General features: G+C 35.6%; 1 protein-coding gene across 1 annotated transcript; it reads right to left on the reverse strand.

Moving 5' to 3' along the window:
• Nucleotides 1–1,137: 1,137 nt before the first annotated feature.
• Nucleotides 1,138–19,494, reverse strand: LOC107690815 (protein-glutamine gamma-glutamyltransferase 2-like). Its single transcript, XM_016489231.1, has 13 exons — nt 19,431–19,494; nt 16,392–16,571; nt 12,530–12,748; nt 12,268–12,386; nt 10,439–10,567; nt 9,434–9,614; nt 7,226–7,361; nt 6,942–7,045; nt 5,027–5,266; nt 4,669–4,944; nt 3,495–3,655; nt 3,285–3,421; nt 1,138–1,671 (listed from the first exon to the last, which is right to left on the reverse strand). The coding sequence occupies exons 1-13, from the start codon at nt 19,432–19,434 to the stop codon at nt 1,521–1,523; spliced, it is 2,037 nt and encodes a 678-aa protein (XP_016344717.1). The 5' UTR covers nt 19,435–19,494; the 3' UTR covers nt 1,138–1,520.
• Between the last annotated feature and the right edge of the window lie 286 nt (nt 19,495–19,780).

The raw sequence follows: 19,780 nt of genomic DNA on the forward strand, positions 1-19,780 counted from the left end.
CCGCTGGGTCAAAACAACCCAATTGCTGGGTTTGTCCCTATTTTATCCAGCACTGGGTTGTATTTAACCCAGCGTTTTTTAGAGTGTATTATCACGTTTCAGTTAAGTCATATAAACATTAAAAATAGTTGCTGTTATTTGCTCAACTCTAATTTTGTGATGATAGTTTATAAAGTCTGAAAATATGCTTTTGAAGCTTGATTTATTGTCTTCTGCTCAGAGATAAGATACCGTGTTCATGCTATTTTTTAATATCAGGCTCTTCTGTAAATTGTGCATGATGCAACACTGCCACCATCAGGATAAACCTATAATCTTCAGATTCATTTTCAAACAAAAATTATACTATTGGGGCCTAAATGTGATGATAGCCTTCCGAGGAACATAATTTATTTAATATAAAAGCAGTTTCTGTTCTGTTTTATTCACCGCGAAACTACAATCCTGTCATCAATTACTCATGTCTTTTTAAGCCTAGGAGCACAAACCATTTTTTTTTTTATTTAATTGTAAAAAAATAAATGCATATGACAGTTCACTCTCATCCATCTGCAGTATTTACATTGGGAAATACAGGGATCAACTGCATTTGTATGAGTTAATTTATTACTTGTTATGAAACAAAAGTGAATGTGGCCAGAAAATGATGCCAAAGGTAATGCTGTAATGCTGTATGTAAATGTTTATGTGCTCTAGCAACAGTGTTTGGGAAAAGAGCGTGTGATCAGTAACTGTAGGCTGTCTGACTGACTTCCTGTGTTGGCAAATGAATAGTCATGTGCTGAGATAATCTTCTAGTGTTCATGTTGATAACAGCATTCTGGGCATCATTTAAAGTGCATCAAACGTGTGCAATGATTAAACTGAAGAAAAACCTTTAATGGGCTCGTATCATAATTTTAGAACCTCAGGAAATAACATTGCTAAAAAAAAAAATTGTTAGTCATGGGTTTTTTGGACATAAAAAAGTCTTAGTGGACACATTCAATGGGCATCGTTATACATTTGCATGATTAATGTGAACAAACAGATGTCACTTTTGAGAGTCGATTTTGCTGCTTAGTTTCAAAAAATAACCTTTTTTATACTTTTCAAGAATTCAAATTAGGTTTTTCATGATATGAGGCCTTTAAATGAAAACAGATTAAAAACGTAATAGCGTAATTGTTTTTTAATGTCACAGCTGAATATAAAGATACCAAAAACATAAAAATTGCATATAAAATGTTTACTCTCTTAAACTACTGTCTCTTGCATGCATGCATCATTTTCATTCGTGTTTTTACAGCATGATATTTCCCACAATGCAATGGGGCGCCAAACACATCCAGGAATATGCATGTTCCAGCGTTCTAAAAATGAAAGGATTTCTTGACATTTATTGTTGCATATTGCCCAGCTTGGCTTTCACATTCTTAGAAAAATACAGTATATAAAAGATAACGTAACACTCTGTGAATACTAACAAGTACATAGAAAAATAGAGGATTTCACATTCCGTTCTCCAGCACCGAAGGGTCTCATTTCCCGATGATAACGTTCTTGTATCCTCTAACGTGGCCCAGCTTGTCGCTGTCAAAATCCACCACGAGTTTGCGCAGGCCAGACTGAGTGGGAGTGAAGTAGATTTTGACTTTGGCCTCCTGCCCGGGTTCAACGGGTGACTCCAGTCTGAGACGAATAAATATTTACACATTAGAAATCTAACTAACAGACACTAGCAAAGAACAGCATGAGGTGTGTCCTCGCTGTGTTTAAATGTACAGTCGGTATTAAAAGTGAGAGGACCACCCTGAAAATCTGGGATTGTGGGGAGTTTTGAAAAATGTTAAAACAGATGATAATGGTCTGACAGTGAATTATTCAGTCACAGACGTTTTTGATGCACAAATGTTAAATGTTTTAATTCTAGCTTATGCACATTTTTTGAATTGTATGTTTTATGGATTTTTTAAGGATTAAGTTTAGATCCATATTTCATTTTACGATGCACTGTAAAACATTATATTTCAAAGAGAATTGGAGTATTTCAGTCTTTCTACTTTCATGTGTAATTACTCGCCATTTCTCCAATTGTAATTATTGGTGAAATTTGCTAGAGATTTCTAAGTGTAAAAAGGTTTCTACAACCTTTTTTTGTGTGTGCTTACTACAATTATTATTACAATAACTGGATAATTAGCGGGTATTAACTAATCCGAACCTTAACCCATGTAGTTAGTACAACCTGTTCATGTGCATTCTGTGAACTGTATTTGCATATTGTTGCATCCATTTAGCATTTTTTCATGTGATATCTCAAAATGTGGCTCTGAAAAAAAAATAAATAAAAAATAATAATAAATTATTGTTATTGCTGCTATTACTGCTAAAAATAATTAAAGTATGTACACATCAAAAATATAAATCTGTATCAATGGGTCAAAGACGTTAAGATGTCCGCATCAAAAGAAATTTACAAAAGTGATTTTATGTCCATAGAAAGCACATTAAATGTAAGTAAAGTGTCTACTTTTAAGGTTTCAAATAAGTTTTTGAAGAATAAAATGTCAAAATTTGGTTGAAATAATGTTCCATTGTCATTCAGTGTAACACTTATATTTATGTAAAAATTCAAACAACATACTTATTCTGACCTGTACATATTAAAATATATAAAAGAATAAGTGAGCATATTAAATTTTATTGGGTTTTAAATGAGTAAGAAAAATTCTTACTGACAAATGGGCAAAACCTAGGATAGTGGCAAATTAAAAAAATGTAAAATAACAACTAATTAGTATTTGGGGTGAAAGTAATTAGCTTTTTAATATGTCATAAATTTATTTTTGTTGTAAATATGCCTGACGAGATTGTTACACTGAATGACATTTTAGTGGGTGTCTTCTGTAAATCAGGGGAAAATGTATGATATTTATTTTTTGCTCAGAAAAACAAAAACAAACATACAATTACATTAAACAGAAAACGTTTTAAATTTTTTTTTTTTTGGAAAAACAACAATTTAAAGCAGTATTGTTTTTATGCTTAAACCCTTTTTCGTCTTTGACCCCAATTCTGTTTAATAGTAATATTAAATAATAAAAACTAATTGAAAAATATTATAATATATATTATAATAGAATTATCAGACTTAAGTGTACTTGAATAGTATTTGCGTCTTTATCATGCTTCCATATAGCATTATTTCATGTGATATCCCAAAATGTGCATTTAAATAAATGGACCGTGTTTCTGCTTTCTCATTTTACTGAAGACACACAGCAGCGTTGTTGAGTTCTTACTTCTCGGTGATGCTGCTGCCGCCGGTGAGGTTTGCTCCCTCGATGGTGAAGCAGCAGCCTTGTAAGGTTTCTGGCAGCGGGTTCTGTAGGGTGAGCTCTGCTGCCAGCTTACGCTTCTCTTTGGGTTCTCCCAGAATCTGGAATGACACACATACATCAGCATGAATATGATCACCATTGTCATGTCCACTTGTGATCCTGTGGTCGTACCCTGATTTTGATCTCGGGGTCATCCAGCACGATGTCACGCATGGCCATCATGGCTTCCTTGGTGCTGTAGTCGATCAGCAGAGCACCCAGACGGATGAGATTGTCCTCCGTTAGATTAGTACAGTATTTACTGTAGTTCAGCTTTAGAGGAACCTTCCTCTCTGTGAACAAACACACAACACAGTGAGAACACACACTACAGTACATGCATAACACAAAGCATCTACACAACTTCTAATAAATACTAAATATAAATAACAAAAACTAGGCCAAAATGGAAAAGCCATGTGTGACAAACTAAGGACACCTTAGTTTAAGAGGGTAAGTAACGGTCAGGCACTGCTAATCAAATACCTTTAATTAACTGATCATCAGCCAGTGTGAGCAGCTCTATAAAAGCAGAGGTTTTGGCAGTGGTCTGGAGCCTTCAGAAATTAAATAATGATCATACATAATGATACATAATGTTACATGATCATTCAATCAGAAATTAAATCATTAAAGAATTTATTATTATTATTATTATTAATTATATATGCAATATTATTATTGTATAATATAAATATAATTAAATAATATCAAATGTTTACAATAATAACATAAATAATATTAAAAATATATATTATATTAAATATAATATAATAATATTAAAATTAACAATATAAATATAAATATAATTAAATAACATAAAATGTTTACAATAATAACATAAATAATATTAAAATAAATGTATAAATCAATTTATTTATAAAATAAATAACTGTTATTAATACTACTACTACTAATAAAATCTACTAAAATCTATTCAATATTGGATAATTATTTATTTAAAACAGCCTTTTATTAAAAATAGTCATTGCACTCTAGGCCGTGCATTACAGTGGCTTTACCAAGGCCAAAACCATAGTTCTGTCAGGACCACTATCGTCAAAATGATAGATACTTCTCATAAACTTTGCTTTGACTCACGTGACCTGCCAGAACTAACGCTAACGCTTAATTTCATGCATATGCAAATGTTTATGTGAATGCCTGGCCAATGCACTGCTAGCATGTTTTTATCAAATGTCTGTGCACAAAATAGAGCTTGCTTATGTAGATGCGCTCACCTTTGCACACTGAATCACACATCAACACATAGAGCAGTGCAGTAATGAAAGCACAGGCCGCTCACCTCCTCCAGGTGCCAGCTCCACATTGAGCAGGTCTTTGAAACCGCACTCGCGCCCGATGACGCCATTATATGACACGGCGCGTGACGCAAACACCAGACGGCACTTCTTATCCTCCTCGGTCTTATTGGTCACGATTGCAAAGACGTCAAAGTCGCAGCCCTTCCTGATCCCCGTCGACAGCTTGATGGTGATTTGCAGCCCAGGGTTCGCTTGCTGCTGATGCAGCTTGTTCTGGTGGTTTGCCTTCTCGAAAACCTGCCTCTCCTCCGCAGAACCTGGAAGCGGTTATCGCAAAATCAACCTCCTCTTCATGCGCGTGGTTATTGAAAGGAAGTGCACTTGTTTGCGTGTTCCTACCTTCAGGATATTTGTACAGGTGTGTGATGTCTTCTCTCTCATCTCGGCCTACGCTCTTGGTGCTGATCTTCTGCCCAACTTTTTGGTCATTCACGATTTTCCTTGTGCTCCCATCGTTATACTTCAGGATGTGCACTAAGTCTGCGTTCACCTCCGCGAACACAAATGGTGCATCGTATTTGAAGGTCAGCTCTCCTTCTTTTATCGCCCGCACAGGAACCGGCCCGCAGCAGAACACGCCTGAGAGACAGAAAGACACTTCTCAGCTGCTTTATTTTAGTTTATTTATTTGAGATCTTAAAATAATTTTCTTTTTGACAGAGTTAAATCTGTTCATCATATAAAGCAAACGTATCTCTTCACAAGACTTGGATTAACTTGCTCAATATATAGGGATTGATTTTGAAATCTTGCTTTTAAGTTTTGGTTACCTGGACTTTTATTGACAGAAACTTCTCAGGTTTAAAAACAAAAAAGTATATATATATATATATATATATATATAAACCTGAGAATATAAAATTTTTGTCTTGTTTTCCAGTACAAATATTGAAACATGCTTAAATCAAGATATATTTATTTTAGAAGCAAAATCACTTAATATATTAAGATTTGTTTTCTGAAAAAGCGAGCTTTTGTTTAAAACAATTAAAAAATCTACCAATGCAGTCAGAAAAATGAATTTAATTCAAATGGGAAAACGTCTCAGGTTACTTATGTAACCATGGTTTCCTGAATAGGGAACGAGACACTGCGTCCTCTAGGGGTCGCTATGGGGAACGCCTCGTCGTGACCCGTGTCTGAAGCATACATTGAAAAAACACCAACTCGTTGGCCGGCGAGTGCACGCCGATTGCCCCCTCGGAGACATCACGTGCGTGCTCTTTGCCCAAACAAACAACGCATAGATCGTGTGTGTCATCAGATGTTAAACAACGTCAACACGGATGCACACATCCTTAAATGCTTTACTAGTGCTCGCCATAATGAGATAAATAGAGATCGCTCTTACCACAGAAATGCACGCTTCAAACAAAACAGTCAATGAAGACGAAGAAGAGAATGATGTGTAGCTCCCGGCGCCTATTTATACTATAGTCGCACCGGTAGTGACGTCATGGCTGTCGCCGGCCAACGAGTTGGTGTTTTTTCAATGTATGCTTCAGACACGGGTCATGACGAGGCGTTCCCCATAGCGACCCCTAGAGGACGCAGTTCGAAGTTCCCATGAAAGGGAACAAGATTATTTTTCGTTCCTTGTTGGCAGATATGTTTTTTTTTTATATAAAGCAAAAACTCACTTAATTTTGATACATTTTTCAGAAAACAAAACTTAATATATTGAGTAATTTTGTTGCTTTTGTTTTACTTCAAGTTTTGTTTCCTAAAAAATATATAAAAATTAAGTGATTTTATTTCTTAAAACAAGAAAAAAATATCTGGCAATATAGGGTTGTTTTCCATTTGAATTATTTTTATTTTTCTGACTCCATTGGCAGATTATTTTTTTTCTCATAAACTCAATTTTGATATATTTTTCAAAAAACAAGACTTAATATCCTAAGTAATTCTGCTTCTCAAATTAAGTGATTTTATTTCTTAAAACAAGAAAAAAATATCTGGCAATATAGGGTAAGAAAAACAATTATAGAAAAATTATCTTGTTTTCCATTTGAATTATTTTTATTTTTATGACCCCACTGGCAGATTCTTTTCTTGTTTTCTTGTTTTTTTTCAAGAAACAAGACTTAATATCCTAAGTCATTCTGCTTCTCAAATTAATGTATCTTGATTTAAGAATGTAGTTGTAATGGAAAACACTTTTTTTGCTGTGCAGAATTTTGGGTGAACTATCCCTTTAAGCTTAGGGATGTTTGATTTGCTGTATGACAGAAGGAAAGAGCCGTCTGCACACCTTCACTTTTCTCCTGCGGTGTCGGGTCACTCGCTTGCCAGCCGTCAAAACCCGGAGGGAGATCGGGTCGCGTCATCCAGCTCTCGACCCAACAGTGGTAGTTCCTACAACAGATAAACACTGTTGAATGTCCAATACAATGACATTTACATACTGTAAGTGTCAAAATATGTGCTTTCTGTATTTTTAAATACAGGTTTTGACTGACAAATCACTTTCTTCATGTGTTATTTTTATAGAAGTGTTTTAAAACATGTTTGGATAAAAGACGTGGTTCTTCATACCATATCATATCTCTGGTGCTGCTGTCTATTTCTCCTTTCTCGTTGAGATAACGCTCGATTACAAGGTTGCTGTTGGTATCATGGGCGGAATAGAAGTTTGTTACCACCCTGCATGGGATTCCCAGAGCACGAGACACTGAGGAAAAACACAAGAACCTGCTTCATGTCTAGTTTTATCCAGTGGTTTTTCAACTGGCTTTGCTTTAGAAGTTGACTGGAGGCTTAACACAGAACCAAAACTGTTTATTGTACAAAAGTAACAAATAAGTCTTTAGAATGAAAAAAAAATGACTGAACTGCATAATTCTAATAAAATGTAAAATTATTAACATATAGTCCAAATAGGAACATTTACATTTTTGCTGATGTGTAAAGAAACAGTAGATCAGACAAAGCTCAGCTTGTTTCTGCCACAGGATTAAAAAATATAAAGGGTAATTGAGACTTTTTTTTTTTTGCGCACTTCTGACTTTTTTCGCTCAGAATATAAACTCAGATTAGCGAGATATAAACTCATAATTGCATGCCATAAACTTCAAACTTTTTATTTACGGAAATTATGAGTAGGGTTGTGATGGTGAGGAAATTTTCCAACCAGTTAATCGACATGTGACAACACGGGTAATACCGGTATCACCATGGGGACAGGGGCGTTTCCTCTTTTCCTCGCTTTCCTTCACTTTTAAATAGCTTGTAAAGGCGGCGTGTGCATTTTACTTTCACTTTCAAATAGCGGCAATTCGGCGTAAAGCAATTGTTCGTTTTTATTTCGTTTGAATTTTCCCTCTTTTCCTCGCTTTCCTTTGCTTTAAATAGCTTAAAAGCACCATGCGCATTTTACTTTCACTTTCAAATAGCGGCAATTCGACGTAAAGCAATTGTTCGTTTTTAGTTCGTTTGAATTTTCCCTCTTTTCCTCGCTTTTAAATAGCTTAAAAGCAACGTGCGCATTTTACTTTCACTTTCGAATTAACGACAATTCGGCATCAATTGCTTGAATGCAACAACAAAATACAACGTCAAACTCACTTTAGCCTATATATAAAACATAGAACTTTTATTAACAAAACGAATAAAAATACACCATGCTATAGGGAAGGCTATGCCTAATATAAAATAACAAATAACTTGCATAAAGTTTAAATAGGTAGCCTATACAAAACTGTAAATAAGTAAACATGTATAATATATAACCAAATAAATAAGAAACGTAGAAAGTTTATTAGCAAAACGAATAAGAAAGCTTGGAGGCACGGCATACACCTTGATGTCAAATAAAATAAATAAATTACACAAAGTTTAAATAAAGTAAAAATCAGCAAACACTGTGGAACCAATTAAATAAGAAACGAATGTTTAAAAAAACGTCCAAAATCACCTTTGATAAACGGCAAAAGTCAACAGGCTTTTCAAAATCCAAAATACTACCAAACAGGTGCTTTTGCATTTCGTTTCGAAACTAAATCATCCGCGATCGTCTTGTCTGTCTCACCTCACTCCTCACCTCACTCTTCTTGTCTGTCTCACCTCACTCTTCTCACCTCACTCTTTTTGTCTGTCTCACCTCACTCTTCTTGTCTGTCTCACCTCACTCTTCTTGTCTGTCTCACCTCACTCTTCTCACCAGTCAGCTGGACTCTATCTCCTCTCTGGAGAAATGAAATCTGATCTGTGATACGACTGTTGTTTTATTACTATAAAAAAATAAAAACGACGGTGGGGGTCGGTGCCGAGGTGGGCAAGTGACGAAACCGGTGTTGCGGCTTAACAACAGTATCACCGTCAACATCGTCTATCGCGGCAAGCCTAATTATGAGTAGCAATATGTTAAGATGTTTTAATTAAGAACTGAATGTTCTTATGGGTTCACACTCTTTATGACCAGTGAATTTATATGATTTTTCCAGTCATTTGTGATTATAGGCTACTATATGTGACTTTTAAAGGTTGTATTAATTTCCATGAATTCTGCAGGTCTAGAAATCAACATTATCTCACATGTCCAGGTTTTCCAAAACCCTGGTTCATAAAAAAAATCTCAGTTGATGAGGAAAAATCTCTATTTTGGATGTTTTAGCTTATTTTAAAGAGTGCTTTGTCTTTTTTAAAATCATTTCAAGTCATATTGCGGCCCCCTTGGAAATGTGCTGAGAACCACTGTTTAGATGCATTTTATCATTTGCATTTATCAATAGGGTCATCTGATACCTGTACAGGCGACGGCTGCGAACACCCAGCACTGGCCGAAGCGCACCGGCAGACAGGAAGTGCTGCTCCACGTTCTCAGGATCTGAACGCTTCCTCTCCAGGACATGGGGCTCACGCCGCCATCAAACGTGTCCTTCCAGCAGCCCTCCAGCACGCCGTAATCCCGGTCATTGCTGTTGATCTGTAGAGGGAATGAGAGAACATCATCCTGATGTCTGCTAACTACAAAAAAACTTTTCTGATTATTATCAATATACTACTTTTTTTTTTCAAGTTGATGCATTGTGTGGGATATAAATCCATAGCTGGCTCTATTTTCTACTGTTTTACTGTTTAAAGAACCAACGTTTTATATTATACTAAAGCATTTATACACTCTCATTCAGAAGTTTGGAGTTTCTAAGATTTGTTAAAAAGTGTTTGAAAGAAGTCTCTTCTGCTCACCAAGGTTTCATTTATTTGATAAAAAATACAGTAAAAACTGTAATAAATTGTAAAATATTATTACAATTTAAAATAGCTGTTTTCTATGTGAATATATTATAGATTGTAATTTATTTCTGTGATCAAAGCTGAATTTTCAGCATCATTACTCCAGTCTTCAGTGTCACATGATCTTCAGAAATCATTCTAATATGCTGATTTGCTGCTCAAGAAACATTTCTGATTATTATCAATGTTGAAAACAGTTGTGCTGCCCAATGTTTGTGGAAACATTTTGTATTTAAAGATAATTTGATGAATAAAAAGTTCAAAAGAACAGCATTTATTTGTAATAGGAATCTTTTGTAACATTATAAATGTCTTTACTGTCACTTTTCATCAATTTAATGCGTCCTTGATGAATAAAAGTATTCATTGATTTTAAAATTTAAATCTTACTGACCCCAAACTTTTGAACAGCAGAGTATGTTTCACTCACTTCTGTGAAGTTTTGATGAAAACAGTTGCATCTAATTAAAAACGGACTATTTTTCATTTGCGTGTGTGTATTAGAGTACGGACCATAGCACTCAGCACTCTTGTGACATAAATGACGTTTCTGCGTCCAGAACAGTCCTTCCCAGGGTTCCTACTGTGTTTAGGGTTCATGTCCAGGATTCTCAAACAAGCGTCCAGTATGCCCTCCTCAAACTACAGGGCAAACACAACAGAGCCACAATCAATGAGCAAATAATGCACTCCTGCACATCACAATCGGTAGCCGTTACTAAAACATTTACAAAAAAAGTATTTTCCCCCAAAATGCCTTTAGAAACAAAAAATATGAGATCCAGCAAGCAAGCAATTAGATTAAATGGAGAACACATGATATCGTTCTGAAACTCCTGACATCTCAGATGATTTGATTCAGTGTCTCACATTGAGTCTCAGAATCTCAATAATATCTCAAACTGCACTCAGAAGTCTTCAATCAAAAACAAGAGATCTCAATATCAACTCCAAATTTTGGTAACACTTTATTTTGATAGTCCACTTTAGACATTACTTACTTTACTTATTACTTTTACTTATTACTTCATAACTACCTATAAATAACTTTGCAACTACATGTCAACTAGCAGTCATTAGAGTATTAGAAGTCTGTCTGCTTAATATCTACTAACACGTTATTTTGATGGTCGCTCAACAGAAGTTCTACTGACTATAAGTAACTTTGCAAGTACGGCAACTTATTCTATTAACCCTAATCTAACAGTCTACAAATGCTCTAATGAGAGTTAGTTGACATGTAGTTGCATAGTTACTTACAGTAGAATGTATAAAGTGGACTATCGAAATAAAGTGTAACCCAAATTTTTATTGGAAGAGCAGATGACCCACATAAAATACTGTACAGTATATTATATTTCAAATGAAAAAAATTTAAATATTAGTCAAAGATAACACAAGTGAACACAACATGCAGTTTTTAAATGAAGGTTTTTATTATTAAGGGAAAACAAAATCCAAAACTACATGGCCCTGTGTGAAGAAGTGTTTGGCCCCTAAACCTAATAACTGGTTGGGCCACCCTTAGCAGCAACAACTGCAATCAAGCGTTTGCGATAACTTGCAATGAGTATGTTACAGCGCTGTGGAGGAATTTTGGTCCACTCATCTATGCAGAATTGTTGTAATTCAGCCACATTGGAGGGTTTTCGAGCATGAACCGCCTTTTTAAGGTCATGCCACAGCATCTCAATAGGATTCAGGTCAGGACTTTGACTAGGCCACTCCAAAGTCCTTTTATTTTATTAACATTTTATTTCAGTTAGTTGCCAAAGCAAAATTTCTGATTTTCGTTTGGTTTAAGTTGAAGTACTGAAATTACTAAAACAAAAACTGAAATAAAAATCAAATAATTAAAATAACTAAACCAGACATATAAACTAATAAAAACAACAAAAAATGCAAAACAGAATTACTAAAACTTTTACTCAAATTAAAATGAAAACAAATATAAAAATAAAAAAGAATAATTACTAAAAAGAGCAAACTGAAATAAAATGAATAAAATCAGACATACTCAAAAAAATTATAAAAATGACAAAAACTTAAAACAGAATTACAAAAACTTTAATTAAAATGTAAACAGAAAATACAAAACAAATAACGACTGCAAAATATGAATAAATACTATTATAGCACAGTAATAATACTAAAATGCGAAATGTTCCTCACCAGCTATTTCTTCTTTTTCATGTTATTTACCTTCATTCGTGTCTCGGCTGTCACGTGTTAGACTGTCTTTTGAGCAGAACTCATTTGTTTGTGTTTTTAGGAGGTGAGATCAGCATTTAAAATGCAGTTAGATTGTGAACATGTGTAACGGTGTGTTTGTTTGTTGGTACCTGTCCAAAATACCAGGCTATGGGGACTGGGTATTCGGCATTGCCCCTGAAGATGATCCCATCCTGAGCCAGAACGTACTCGGCCAGTTTCTCCTCGCTGTCCATGTAGACCACATCTCCTGTAAATCAGATCATGGGTTGAGTACGCAGAGATCTTACTCATCTGTCTCTGCCATCAGTTCATATAAAGAACAGGATATCCGTATCTATAACCTTAAGGCGTGTGTGTGAGGAACACCCAAACGCATCTGTTTTCACTCACGTGGGCACCAGGGATTGAAGAGCAGTATGAAGTCGAACTGGATGCGCCCATCTAGAGTCAAGATGTACCGGCCGATGGGAGCGTCAGGCGCGGCACAGACAGAAAGACAAACGGTGTCTCCGGGTGGACTGCTGAACGCTGCGCTCCAGCACGTGTCGTTGATCTCATCGCTGAGGCCAAACACGGCCCTCGTGCCATACTGCTCCTCCGGCTGAGGGCCTAGCCAACAAACAGGATAAAACACCAAAGATGATCTAAATCAAAATGGGCTTTGTTACTGACCGATCCTACCTTATCAACTGATGAAAAAAATGCTCTTTTCTGATGCAAGTTTCACATGGAATTTTATGTAAATAACCCAAAATATGGTTAAATGCTGTGTATGGGTCAATTACAAAGTGAAAGAGGGAAGATATACATATTTTTAATTTTCCAAAATGTTTCAATTTTTAAATAAATGTTTAGAAGTTTAAAGCTGTGCAATTAAAATTTAGGAATGCAATTAATACTTTTATTCAGCAAGGATGCATTAAATTGACCAAAAATGACGATACAGACTAATGTTAGTAATGTGAGTAATGTTACAAAATATTTCTATTTCTGACAAAGGCTCTTCTTTTGAACTTTTCATTCATCAGAGAATCCTGCACGACTGTTTTCAACATTGATAATAATCAGAAATGTTTCTTGAACAGCAAATCAGCATATTAGAATGATTTCTGAAGGATTTCTAAAGACTGGAGTAAATTCAGCATTTTATTACAGATATAAATAACATTTTAAATATATTCAAATAGAAAACACTTATTTTAAATTGTCAAAATATATATGTATTTTTGATCAAATAAATGCAGACTTGGTGAGACTTTTTTTTTAATAAAAAAAAAACATTAAATATTCTTACTCTTTTATTCATAAATGAACATGGGGAACGTCAGTAAGAACTACATTTGCACTAAAGTAAATGTTTTTCATTCATATTAATTTAGGCAGCAGTGCATGTATCCTTCATGGATAACGCAACCCCAGAATGCATTGCCCAACAAGCTCAGTGAAATAAAATCATCAACAAGTCCGCTGTTTTTATGATGAATCTTAAAAGTATCTTCTAAAATGCAGCCACTACAATGTTGCTGGTTTTAAAAGGGTTGCTTTGTTGCATGTCAAACTTTTCCGCATGGAGTGTGAAGGGTTCTGTAGGGATGCATTGTTTCATCTGAGCTCATGTAATTAGGCCCCTCAGCCTGTCGCAAAGTTCACATTGTTCTGGACTTAAAGACCTTCACAGATACAATCAGAATATTTCTCCATATGCACATCAAAATCCCCCTCTCCTTCAATTCTAAACGGCGTTCAGGAATGTGTCTGCAGCTGTGGCAGCGGTCTCTGAATCTCTGGGAATGTGAGCTCTCATTGACCCCGCGTTTAAAGGCCGCCGGACAAACGCACACACTGCAATTCCATGTGCTCAGATTTGGACGTCTTCCAGAAAAGCACTCCTGTGAACTCGCGCCAAAGTGCTCGAGTGTGACTAACACAGAAGTGATTAGAATTTCCCGTCAGTACAACAACATCAACAAAAGTGTCTGAAGCTTGGGTACGTTTTGGTTTGTCTGGGTGTAAGAAAACAATTAATGCTTGTCTGATGTATTCTTTAATTTCACACAAATCTGAGATTTTGTTCCTAACCATGACATGTGACATGATGGGGCATTTTGATTGGTTTCTGAAAGGTCATGATGGGTAGCCCCGCCCACTACAAAATCCCCCACTGTAAATATAAAGGATAGTCCACCCAAAAATGTCCTTTCATTCCTGTATGCTATTCTTCCTTCTGCTAAACACAAAAAAATATTTTTTTCCTTCCATTTCCTTTTTTTGTCTATACAATAGAAGTCAATAGAAACCGAACACATTTTTTTTTTTTTAAATATCTTCTTTTGTGTTCAGCAGAAAAAACTCTACATTTTTGGAACGACATGAGGGTGAGTAAATGATGACAGATTTTCCATTATCGGATGAAATTTATCTTTATTATCAGATGAAATTGATCTTTTGATTATCTGATTGTGTCACATTGAACACGTTCACACAAGTTTTTATGCACATTTTAAGATTTAACATTTTTTTATGCAACATCCCAAAATCATTTTCCCTTTCAATGATACAAATTGCTTGTCACTGTCGTGTAGCTGTCTGCAAAAGACATGTTTGTGCATACTATTCAGCTTAAACTTATTATTTTTTCTAAAGAAGTTGTGTGGTGCTTGGCTCACGCCACTAAGAAAGACAAAGAGAGACAGTGAGGTGTTTTCTGAACGTTCACCAAAACCAATAGCTTTGTGCTTGACTCTTTGATAACTTATAAAGAGTTTACATGTGCAATATCTCGTCACAGATTCCGTTAAACATGCCATATGGTGTTGTTTTCTTGACATTAGAGTTATCTGAGTCTGAGCAGAGTCTTTCCTGTCTGAACGCCAGCGCTTACACACTGCTGTGTCCCTTTGTGTTCACTGATGTCTTTGTTATCTTGTTCCTGCTCCAGCACATGACAGAATCTGTAACACAGAAAGTCCAACAAGAGCCCTGACATTCTCTCTGTAGTGTTAACCTCCGTCCTCAACTGCACTTGTTGAGTATTATGTTTCATTTCTTTATCTTTACTTATAAAGAATGAACTTGGGAAAGTTCAAAACTTTGGGAAACAGGAACAATTGTAACGAGCTTCCAGAATCACTTATATAATATTGTAAGGGGAATTCCTCTTCAAAAAGAGAATTGATTATTCTGATTATAAACTTTTTTATATTGTTGTCATAGTAATTTTTAAAAGCAAAGTCTGTTTAGAGTTAAGAGGTATTCTTCTGAATGAGTTTTAAAAATGTTTACAAATTTGGTTATTTTAGTAAGTCCTCTGACATGTCAGTCAACACTCTTATTAGGTAAAAAATAACTAAAAAAAACAAACAAACTTGGTTTAAAAAATTGAATTGAATTTAATCCCTCGTAAGAAAAAAAAATCTTTAAGCAGCCTAACCTGGTTAGTTTGTAACTACCTGGTTGGGCTTGTCTGTTTTCATTGTTTTAGGGGATATTAAACCAGCTAAGATGAGAAAACCACCTTAGGTTACTTTAAATTGTTTATTTCTGGAAGAACTTAAGGTATTTAGCTAACATTGACCAGAACATTAAACCAAAACTTTCTTTCCAAAATCCGCCTTCAAAAACATGTCAGCAAACCTGATGTCAAAACGACTGACAGGCAGATATAAATATTACAGGCAGCAGGGGTATAAAATCCATAAAATATGGCATCTAAATTCATTTGTTTTTGTTCTAAAATATCACATCATACCTGCACTTGATAATGTCCCAGCTGACAAAAATATTCCTTATTTATTCCAAGAACGTTTTGCTAACATTCCCATTTAGTTATAAAACCATTATTTCTGAATGTTCTCTGAACATTCAACATTAGAGGTTTTTAAAATGTTTTAAAAACATTTTTCCCCGGGTTATGCAAATGCTAGGGGAACATTCCATTTTATTATTTTGCAAACATTTCATGTTCCTTTCGATTCTTCTCTAAGCAATCTAAAACAAATAGTAACATTTAAAAAAAACACACATGAAAGTCCAACTAAAACATTCCAGGAAAGAACATTCCATGAATGGTCTATAAATAATGCTTTTGTGCTAATATTTTGAGATCAGATAACTTTGAATGAAAATTCTATTAAAGGTACCGGAAGAGCGTTTGTTCATAACTTTGATAGAAACTTGCCAGAGCATTATCCAACGTTTTAATGTTCCGTTACCTGGAGTATTGAAATATTAGGTTAAGATCTCCATTCATTACCTGTCTCTGCAGTGATGTGCAGCTGGCTGTATCCGGGCTGGTAAGAGTCGGAGTTCAGGTACAGGTTGATGGTGAAGGTCTGTCCTCTCCGTACGATCAGCCGATCCGTGCCGTTCAGCTCCGTGTGGTGATCTGTGTTATTGAACTGACACGCCAGATCCCAGGTGCTGATGTCCAGAGCTGAATGAACACAGGATAAAGATCTTTACTGCTCTCCCTGCATGGACATAACTGCACACACAGTTATGAACAACAACCGGGACTTTGGTAATAATTATTCTTAAAGCTTTTTTTTTTTATCTGATTGGTTGAGCAGCGTGTATAAGAGTCAAACAGCTGTTTGTATCATTCCACCTGTGTGGTGAGGATTTTAGAGTGATTCTTTCTGCAGGTTACATCGTTACGCCAGTAGGTGGCGACAAGTGACTGTCTTTATGAGTCATTGAATCATTCATTCAACTGATTCATTCATAAACACTGATTCATTCAGGAACGAAACAACAACAACGAGTACATTTTATGTCATTTTGTTAGTAGCCTAAAGTTCAGGTTTTGTAACTGTATAGTGACACGTCGCCATCCAATCAATGACTAATTAATTAAAGTAAGTCTCATCCTACACATATAAAGCCATGCAATTATGCACGCCATTTCAAGGTTCTAAAATTTAGACCAAACAGTGAGAGAGCATTAGTGGGAGCATCTGCTAAAGAGATACAATGTAAAGAATGCATTGCACATGTGAAGCATGTGGTTTGTGGTTAACAGATGCCATCTTCAAGGACACTTCATTGAGACATGCATGTCATTGATTGACCGCTGACACTCAGTAATTCAGTTCCCTTTCATGGGAACTTCGAACTGCGTCCTCTAGGGGTCGCTATGGGGGAACGCCTCGTCGTGACCCGTGTCTGAAGCATACATTGAAAAACACCAACTCGTTGGCCGGCGACAGCCATGACGTCACTACCGGTGCGACTATAGTATAAATAGGCGCCGGGAGCACAAATCATTCTCTTCTTCGTCTTCATTGACTGTTTTGTTTGAAGCGTGCATTTCTGTGGTAAGAGCGATCTCTATTTATCTCATTATGGCGAGCACTAGCAAAGCATTTAAGGCACGGGTCACGACGAGGCGTTCCCCCATAGCGACCCCTACAGGACGCAGTGTCTCGTTCCCTACTGAGGGAACCATGGTTACATATGTAACCTGAGACGTTCTGTTCAATGTATAGCATTTGTCTTGTTTCATTCTTTTCATATGCGTTTTACATTTTATTTAATTATTAATAAAATAAACATTTTCAATATAATTATAAATAAATGATAAAATAGCTATTAAAATAAAATAAATAATACAATACAATTAAATAATATTTTATTATTATGTGGGACTCTTTGGCTGAAATCTGAGAATCATTGTCTGTCCTTCTCTAGATCTATTGATAAAAACACACTTTTACACTTTAGGTCTCAAAAATAAACAAAAAGATTTGTGGTTTCAGGCTGTCATTAAACAGAGTTTCATTTGTGTCCTCAAGTGCTTTGGGGGCAAAATGTCTGCAATGACATCATTATAATACATTATATACAATATTGTGATGGTCTTTATCACACATCTGTGTTATGTGATATTAATGGGAAATTTTGGGAGTTTTTGTCTGTCTGGAACAATAGAAAGGTACAGAGATGGATGGACTTTCAAATCATAGAGACTCACTCATGGGAATGCAGATTGAGTTTCTCTCTTTAGTGGGTTGTAAACTAACCACCCTGCGGCCAGAAAATTAGTTTCAGACCAGACAGAAAGTGTGTGTGTGTGTGTGTGTGTGTGTGTGTGCCTATGTTTAATGGGGGATGTGCGCAGTGGGGTGTTCTCTGTTTTCTATCAGTAAAGCCACTGTCGTAATCTTTAGCAGAGCTTTAATCCTGGTCTAAAGAGATGTGTGTGTCTCAGCGCTGGCGTACACACCTCTGTTTAGCTTTCAGACTGACTGATGCTGTGGACGGTTAAACCAGGATAAACCAGCACAGGTATTCTGCAGTCGTACAGTGTCACAAACAATCTGCTCACACATTTCCATGAAGGAAGCGATTACATGAATGAAACAATAACAAACAAGTGAAAGCAGCTTTTATAACCAGTGGAGAGAAATAATGAGTCTTTGAATCTCTTCCCTCATGAAATTCTTGCTGTAATTTTCCATTTATGGTTCGGTCACTATTTTCGAGCATACTATTTTAATCATTATGACTCTTAGTAAATATTGTTAGTGGAGCACATTGTAAACAGCTGTCTGTACTTCTAAAGACATAATGTTTGCATGCCATACAGAACCTCGTTCACTAAGACTCTTCAAAGAACCTTCACATGCAGCCGTGGAAAGTACAGTACATAGTGAGTTTATAACTCATTACATAAACCTGACACACTCGTTGCATGCCATATAATAACACCAAACTGTATAACTGACCACAGTGTACCATTCGCACAGACCAGAGATGCTTAAACCAATGTAACACAGTGTTCCAGCTTCATTAGGGGTGGAGATGAAGAACTACAGTAAATAAATGTAACCTTTATGCCTAATATTGCATACAGTAGTTAATGTAAACAAGTAAGCAACAGCATGTGCATCTCATCCTAGAAAATGTAATTGATGCATGGACAAAATCAACATGCACACAATAAATGAATAAAAGAATGAGCTTAAAGTTTAATATAATAAATGCATTTAAATCGATCAATAAGTGAAAACATGCAAGCATCAGGTAACGTAAAATGTGCTGCATGTGGTAACATCAAATAAACTGGGTTTGTTCAAATATATTATTTAATATATGCATTACGTTAGGTTACACATTTAGGTTTTTTTAAATGTCAGAACAAGTAGATAATAAATCTATAAAGTAACTACTACACAATTTAACCTTTTATAGCGTGATGTAAAACAGATAAATATTAAAACAAACATAACTGTCTCATTTATAGCATCTTAAAGTTGAAAACATTGATAACCCCATTGTGAAAGGCACTTACCCATTTTAATGCTGTGCTGTAATGTTGCGCTGTTCCAGCTGTGTGTGTTCAGTCAGTCAAAGTCAGTGTGTGTGCGCGTCTTTATTGTCCGGAGCGGCGCGTCAGAGCGTTACGCCCACGCGTCAGAGCCTACAGTGACATACATGCTCACTCGTTCTCTGCACTTGCGTTACAATATAATATTGTCTTATTACACTGAATATTGACCTCACTATTTTATCGTTTTTAAATAATATTATTTTTTATCTTTAATCACAAAATCACAATGAAGTGAACTTTAAAGGGGTCATATGATGCGATTTCAATTTTTCCTTTCTCTTTGGAGTGTTACAAGCTCTTGGTGCATAAAG

Source organism: Sinocyclocheilus anshuiensis, unplaced genomic scaffold (assembly GCF_001515605.1).
Source record: "Sinocyclocheilus anshuiensis isolate Anshui unplaced genomic scaffold, SAMN03320099.WGS_v1.1 scaffold1753, whole genome shotgun sequence".
NCBI lineage: Eukaryota > Metazoa > Chordata > Actinopteri > Cypriniformes > Cyprinidae > Sinocyclocheilus > Sinocyclocheilus anshuiensis.